Source organism: Strix uralensis, chromosome 9 (genome assembly GCF_047716275.1).
Source record: "Strix uralensis isolate ZFMK-TIS-50842 chromosome 9, bStrUra1, whole genome shotgun sequence".
In the NCBI taxonomy this organism is placed as follows: domain Eukaryota; kingdom Metazoa; phylum Chordata; class Aves; order Strigiformes; family Strigidae; genus Strix; species Strix uralensis.
This window is the reverse complement of record NC_133980.1, coordinates 24,261,021-24,268,555: the sequence shown is the minus strand read 5'-3', so window position 1 is coordinate 24,268,555 and position 7,535 is coordinate 24,261,021. Positions and strand designations below refer to the sequence as shown.

The following is a 7,535-nucleotide window of genomic DNA, read 5'->3' as shown; positions in this document are numbered from 1 at the left end:
TTAAGGGATTCAGCACCTTCCCTGAAGAAAATGTACTTTAACAAGGATGCCTGTAAGTCATTTAGGAACTAATAAAAAAATCTTGCAGAGCAGGACCAGTGATATACGCATCACTCTTACAGAGATAGGATAAAGCCTATGATGAAGTCAGCCCCATAATTAGGATAACTTTCAAACACCAAAAATATTAGAGAAATCAAATACAAGAGGATTTCGTGGAAACATCTCAAAACCATTCCCTGAAGCACCACAAGTAAGTTACTTTTTTTTTAATCCAACTGAAAAAAAAATCTGTACTTGCTTCAGATAGTTATTCTCACCTCCCTGAAATAAATTCCACAAACACAGTGTGGCAAAGCAATGGTCTCTCTAACCTCACAAGACACAAGACCCTGCCACAGTCACTGACAATGGACCACAGGCTAAATGGCACGAGTTGAAGCAGTTTGCAATGACATATCAGTTTAGACATATCTCAACCGGAGCCCAACAGGTTGAGGGGAAAGAATGAGAAGGTAATAAAAGTGGCACAAAGGGTTTTGCTGGGGGGACCCCCCCAGTGCACACCACCCATCCACCACTCACCCACGGGGAGAGGCTCTGCTGTCCTCACTGCCTGCTCAGCACAGCCCCCAACCGTTAGTTGCCTTTGAATATCACCACAAGTACCTTTGAAATGGCAGAAAGCAGGGCCCATCCTCTAAGTCAAAGGGGAACCCGAGCCTTCACAGGCAGCAAACACAGTCTTGGGGCTCTTCTGTGAATGGACATAAGACCCTTTTGAATGCTACTCATTAGTGTTGCGGCTGGCATGAACTGTTCCTCTGTGCCCCAGCTGATGAACATGAGCGCTGCTGCCAAGTCTGCTGATAAATAAAAAAGGATAGGAAAAGCCTTATGGTTTTTGAAAGTGGCAACAGAAACTCAGCGCTCAAGGCAGCAAACACAATTTGCAGTAACAAACAGATTCAAGTCCAAGAGCAGCTCAGTGGAGATATTCAACACAATTTTCCTCTTAAACATCTGCTTTTAACAGCAGAGAAATCGATAGCACTAAAGGCAACTAGGATCAAGCTGATGGGGAATGCTGCAAACTTCTCCAAACAGCCTTCTTCATTCGCTTCATTTATCACCTACAGCCCTCGGCTCTTCCAGCTCTAGGCATGCTCCCCTCCGCCTCGGTTCTGCGAGCGGGACTAATTTTCATCAGAGACAAGGCAGGAGACTAATTACAGTACACATTTCATTTGTGAAGGGACCCCAGGGAGAGGAGGAGGGGAAAGATAGCTCTTTGCTTGCTCTGCCACCTAAACAGTTTGTATTTGTTAGTGTAGAAATAAGTATGACGACAGCAAACTGATGCCTAAGGAGCAATTCAACCATTAACCTAACATCCGCCACAGTTCACACTCACCACCATTTATACGCACCATTAATATTTATAAGGATGACGTGTCTCTTTGACAGGAACTTGTGCCTCCAACAACAACAGATGTTACACCATTTATGAAAGAAACTACTCAAGCATTTTCAATAGACCTTGTCCATGGTCATCATGTCTTTATCCCATGATCTGATTATATTATCCACGGAGAGCCTGGGTGACCTACTGACTCAAGCCCAAGAACATGGATGGCAGCACCCTTGCCTGTAGAGTCCTTAAAATTTTTCAGGGTTGTATTATGTGTCTGTGGATGTTCTTCTGGGAGCCAGAGACCTTTCAAATGCACCTGACAGCTCAAAGAGAAGTGTGCGAGGCATTACATGGCAGACTCCCCCATCTCATCAGGATTTCCCACTTACCTGGGCCTCCAAAACACATGGCAAATAGCTGTCTCCCACAGTTGCCTTTGCCAACTGTCACCACAGCTTCATTAGTGATCATACATACACTACACAAAGAATTAAAACCTGTTATTACATGCTGCGTTATGCTGCTCTGCGCATGGACTTGCAGGAGAACACATGCAGCAAGGCACTGATCCCATTATCTCTGCTAAAACTATACTGCTCCTCGGCTAAACGGTAATTTACATCATGGGTGGGAGCACCAGTCTCTGGCAGGGCAGAGCTCCCTGCTCTAAGAAGGGTTAAACTCCCACCCTCCACTGAGGAGAAAGCAATGCCTGTACACCTTCCCATCAGCAGACAGAAGGATGGGTTTAACCAAGAATGAATGATATGGGTAAGTCGATGGGTTTACCGAAATCTCCTTCAGGAACCACCATGCATGGACAAGCACTGAGGTATTAGACAAGGTATCGAAGGAACATTTTCTTTTACTAGATTGCAGTTGACATTTCCATTAAAATGCATAAGGTTATCATGAATCGCTTCACCTGATGCGACAGAACTTGTTTAAAGTGGCACAAAAATGTCACATTACCCCTGTGGGCTAGAGCAGATAGCCTGCAGTGACTTCCTCCTCCAGAATGGCAGCTCTAGTAATGCCCTGATATTTAGGGTACATACATTTTTAATGCCCAGCACAAATGGCTCCAGCATTTGTCAACTCATTCGACCTGCAGCTTTTCAAAGAAAATACAAAAAGACACGCTGCAGAACAAGAGCTGGCAATGTGTAAAAGCCTTGTCATCAGCACCCACCAAGTCAAAACAGAAATGGGATGTTATAGCCATGGCCAATTCTCTCTGGCCATTCTTGGCCAAGATTTGCTAGCCCTCTGCTGGAGTCTCCTCTTCTCATGCATCCAGGAGTCCTCACCCTGTGCCCGTGGCTCCTCACTGCTCAAAAACATGCAGATCTGAGGCTTGTGAGACATCACTGCTGTTCAGCAGCTGCCAGCAGTTCATCACCCAAGTCCTGACACATCTGGACCACAACTGAGGTGAATTTGGGAGCTCCTTCATTTCACATTTTCCTAGGTTAATACTTGCAGCATCTCTAACCTAAGTTATCTCTGAAACACAACCGAGACAAACAACTGCAGTGAAGAGGCCTGACAGACTTGGGGACTGCATCTGCAGCCACAGCGGTGCAATGTTTCTTGTGTAAATCAACAGAATTTACACCAGTATAAAATCCACTGAGCCTCTCTGATTATGTGCACTAGGAAAAGGTAAGCTTTCTCTGAGGAGAAAACCAGCCCACAAACTCCTGGATTTCATCTTTTACCACGTGATTACATATATTCTGTGCGTTAATGCACATTTTATAAACTTGTGTGTGTGTGTATTCATGTGTTTTTATACATGTCTGCTGACCTTATATACCTAGTTTTGGTTAAGAACAAAGATGGCTCCTTCAAAAGCGTAACACCCATTACTTCACTGTAGTTTGCACCCATACAATTGTCTTTTTTCTCTCCTATTTAGTCTAACTATGAATAAACTATACACAAAATGCAGTCATGTTGTCTCTACTTGCTTAAAGACAAACATGTTACATACCTGGCCTGACCTAAACAGCATTTCTGCTTAGTCTGCGTTAATGATACCAATGAAAAGGATGAGCCAGTTTCCACATTTCGTTACGTGGAGCGATGGGTGCATCAGAAGCGGAAGGATAGATTTAGTCATCCAGCCCCAGGTACTCTGCTCCTGCCTGGTGCAAAAAAGAAATGTGTCACCTACAGAGCAAACTCTCTGTCAAAATCCAAGCATCGTTGCTTTAAAATAAAAGGAAGAAACATAACAAAAGCACCTTTCTGAAAATAAAATCTCACATCCATTGCGATACAAAAAGCCGAGTGGTTTGAGCTTAGGTCTCCACGTGCTGACTTTCTCTCTGATGTGCTCCTCCGTGATGGCTGCAAGAAGACAGTGCTGAACATCTCTGTCCTGGTCTACACTTTTATCAGACGTGGATTAGCATATTGAAGGCATGGATGTTTATGTGGCGCTTCAAAGACAAAAAGCAGCATTAAGTAATAGCAGGACTGACTAAGAGCTATCCCGACCTTCTGCAGAGCACGTGCCATTACCCGCTGGACCACGCGGGACGAGTCAGACACCAACCTACAGACATGGATCAGTAAAAGTAACAGAGCCAGGGGTCCCGGGGCTCTCTGCACAGCTGTGGGCACGCCAGCTCACGCTGGACCTCTTAGCGAGGAAGACCTCGGTACCACCAAAACCAGAGGGTCTTCCCTGGGCTTTTGAATGGTGAAATAAAGCAAGAGTATGCTGGAGCAGGAGGGGAGATATGCCAGACACGTACGGGGAGGCAAGCGAGCAGCTCCACGCCAGCAATGCCGATTCAAGCAGGAGATGCGTCTCCCGTTTCCTCGGGCGGTAAAAATATGACATGCATTAGCGAGGAGAATAAAAGGAGGGAAACAAAGGAGCTGGAGCGAACACCTGTCGCTCTCCTCCGGGACGAGCCCTAATGCTTTTATTTGCCTCAGTCTGCTGGGGGAACTGCAGCTGCCAACTGTCATCAGCATCAAGTTACCCGCACAAAGCTGGCCTGCCCGGCGCTTCCAGCCAAGGCAGGCGGAGGGCTGCGGTGGCCCAGGGACGGCACCGGGCGCTCGGGGCCCAGCTCCCCGCGGCCACCGGGCGGGTGGGCAGCCCTCTGGGGCTGGGCAAGGCCTGCGGGGCCTCGCCTCGGCCCGGCGCTGGAGAACGGCAGCAGCCCCGCCGCACGGCCTGACAGCCGCCCCTCGGCCCAGGCGGGCACCCAGAGCCCGCTCGGCCGTGAGAGCCGCCCCGTTTGTTTGGGTGGGGATGGGACAAAACGACGGCGCCCCGCTCCGAGCCCGCTGGTTTCCCGCCCCGGGCTCAGGTTGGCCTCGTGCAGGCCCAGGTCGCCGCCATCGTCCCGCTGTCCCTGCAGCCACACACGGCGAGGGGCACCCCGAGCGTGCCGGCCGGCCGGTGACCGGGAGCGCGCTCGCACCCCCACGCGCGTGTCCCGCGGTCTGAGCCCCCGTGCAAACGGTACGCGGCGGAGCGCGGGGGTTTCGGGGGGTTTCTTGAAGGCTACTGCCATGCCCCGCTGCTTCGAAGCCGCAGCCCGAGCTGCCACGCTGCGGGCAGAGGGCACGTCCCCTCCCCAGCACGCCGGGCGCTGCCCGCCTCCGCGCTGCCGCCCCGGCCGCCACAAGCCCCCGGGAGCGACGGGCGCAGGCGGCGGGGCCGGGCCCGCAGCGGGCCGGGCCAACAAAGCCGGCGGGGGCCGGCGGGCGGTGCGGCGGCCGACGGCAACCACAGGCTGGGGGCGCGCGCCCCCCGCCCCGCTCCGCCCCGGCGCAGACAAAGCGCCCGCCTCCCATTGGCCCGTTCGGCCAACGCTGCGGCAGCTGCCCGCGCGGCGCGGCCAATGGGCTCATTGACATGCAAATGAGAGGGTATAAGTAGGGCGGCGCGGGGCGGGGAGCGGAGCAGGGCCGGGCCGAGGCGCCGCCGGTAGCTGAGCGGAGCGGGTCCGCCGGGCCGCGCCATGGCGCCCTCCTTCCGGCCCGGCAAGGGCCGCCCGCCGCGGGGCGACGAGGGCTGCGCGGAGGCCAGGGCCGACAGGAAGGTGAGCGACCGGGGCGCCGCGGCGGGCGGGCGGGGCGGGGCCGGGCGGGCGGCGGGCTGACGGCGCTGTTGTCCCCGCAGACGAGGAAGCCGCTGGTGGAGAAGAAGCGCCGGGCGCGGATCAACGAGAGCCTACAGGAGCTGCGGCTGCTGCTGGCCGACAGCGAGGTGAGGCGGCGGGGCGGGGGCCGCGTCGGGCGGCGGGGCCCGGGGCCGTGCTGACGGCCGCGGCGCCCCGGGTCAGTTTCAGGCGAAGCTGGAGAACGCGGAGGTGCTGGAGCTGACGGTGCGGCGGGTGCAGGCCGTGCTGGAGCGCCGCTCCCTCGGTGAGTGCCGGCGGGGCGGCGGCGGGGGGCCGGCTCGGCCCGCGCCTCACCCCGCTCCCCTCTCTGTCTCCCGCGGCGCAGAGGGCGGGCGGCTGCACCGCGAGGCCAGCGAGCGCTTCGCCGCCGGCTACATCCAGTGCATGCACGAGGTGCACACCTTCGTCTCCAGCTGCCCCGGCATCGACGCCACCACGGCCGCCGAGCTGCTCAACCACCTGCTGGAGTCCATGCCCCTCAACGAGGGCAACCTCCCGGACTTGATCGCGGACGTTTTGGCAGATCCCGCGCTCGGGCCCTGGCCTGGCAGCGAGGCGCTGGCCCCGGCGACCGAGGCGGCTCTGGGCGCCCTAGGCCTGGCTCTGCCTGCCTCGGCACCCTCGCCCTCCCCCAGCGAAGAGACCTGTTCCGACTCGGACGAGGCGGAGGCCGAGCCAGGCCAGACCTCCACCGACGGACTGGACGCTTCCCGGACGCGCAGCCTGCCCTCGCCGAGCTTACCCAAATCCATGTGGAGACCCTGGTAACGGAGGGGGGCGCAGGAGCGGACGCAGACCCACCTGGCGGGGAGAGGAGCCGGGCCCCGCGCTGCCCTGCGGCCCCCGGAGCACGCCGCGTGCGTGCGGCTGGCAGCGCTGCGCTTGGGGACTGCATCGATGGCACTCTGACACTGTCACGCCCTGACAGGCTAATAGCTAAGCGTGTTAACATTTCATCCGTGTGTATGTGTGTGCGTGTGTGGCATTTTGTAACTTTAGGGGTTGTTTTTATGAGAGGCTGGGGAGGGGATGGGGGGGGAGGAGGGAGGTGGTTTGTAGTAGCAAAGCTCTTCGGTGGACACACAGCAGTTATTTTATAACCCTGTCTCTTTCTCTTGGCCCTTATAAGTGGCCCAAATATCACTACCTTTTTCTTTTAAGAAAAAGCCCCCATGCATTTTAAATCGTGATGGTTAACTCCATGAGAAGCCCGAGTTAAGTCTGCATGCACAGTTTTAAGTGTTCTAGTGATAGCAAAGATCCCTGAAAGGGGTTGGTGTGGTTAGCATCTGTACATGGTAGCAGTCTAGAGTCTCACCTTCAGTGAAGGCAGAGAAAACTAGAAACCTGGTGGAATTAGATGAACATTTAAAAGATATTGGTGGCAGGGTGCCTTTTAGAAATGAGTGTCTTTATGCACATTTTGCTTTTAGCACATTTGAGTTAATTGTGACTTTATGTATATTAGGGTGTCAAATGTTTTTTAATCTTTAATAAAAAATACTGAATTCACAACTCATTGCATGTATTCTGGAGTGTGATACACTTCTAACCGGTTAAAAAAATTGAAATGCATTTCCCTATTATACATACTTTTGTTATGTTGTGGAAACAATGCTGGTAATTAAGCACTTAATTCTTGTACCAAGCATTGTTAGCTCAAGTACTGGAATTCAAATTTTCTTTTGTTTAGTACTAGAAGACGCTTAAGTTATTGCAGTGAGCAAGGTCATACTAGTGTAAGGTTGATCTTGGGCCACAGTTTTCTGGGCTAGTTTATCTGAATGCCAGTCTCAAACCTACTCGATCTGCCCTCTGAAGGTATTGCTCATACATCTACAGTCCTAACTTCACAACTGTTAGGCAAATCTGCTCCTGGGGCATGACTTCATAGGGGGGTTGGTGGTTTGGTTTTGATTTGGGTGTTTGGATTTTTATTTTTGGTTTTTGCACTCGAGTGCAGAGTTGAA

General features: G+C 53.3%; 1 protein-coding gene across 2 annotated transcripts; it reads left to right on the top strand.

The window, feature by feature from the left end:
* The first annotated feature begins 5,342 nt into the window (after positions 1–5,342).
* HES6 (hes family bHLH transcription factor 6) lies at positions 5,343–7,084 on the top strand. 2 transcript variants are annotated; one of them, XM_074877763.1, is made up of 4 exons: positions 5,343–5,484; positions 5,565–5,651; positions 5,728–5,809; positions 5,891–7,084. In XM_074877763.1, the coding sequence occupies exons 1-4, from the start codon at positions 5,404–5,406 to the stop codon at positions 6,331–6,333; spliced, it is 693 nt and encodes a 230-aa protein (XP_074733864.1). In that variant the 5' UTR covers positions 5,343–5,403; the 3' UTR covers positions 6,334–7,084. The 2 variants fall into 2 exon arrangements, with proteins under 2 accessions (XP_074733864.1, XP_074733863.1); XM_074877762.1 differs by having other exon boundaries at positions 5,728–7,084.
* Positions 7,085–7,535: the final 451 nt, after the last annotated feature.

Coding starts and splice junctions, on each gene's coding strand:
- HES6 (XM_074877762.1), top strand. CDS start 5,404: ATGGCGCCCTCCTTCCGGCCCGGCAAGGGCCGCCCGCCGCGGGGCGAC. Junction 5,485..5,564: donor AGGCCAGGGCCGACAGGAAG/GTGAGCGACCGG, acceptor TTGTCCCCGCAG/ACGAGGAAGCCGCTGGTGGA. Junction 5,652..5,727: donor TGCTGCTGGCCGACAGCGAG/GTGAGGCGGCGG, acceptor GCCCCGGGTCAG/TTTCAGGCGAAGCTGGAGAA.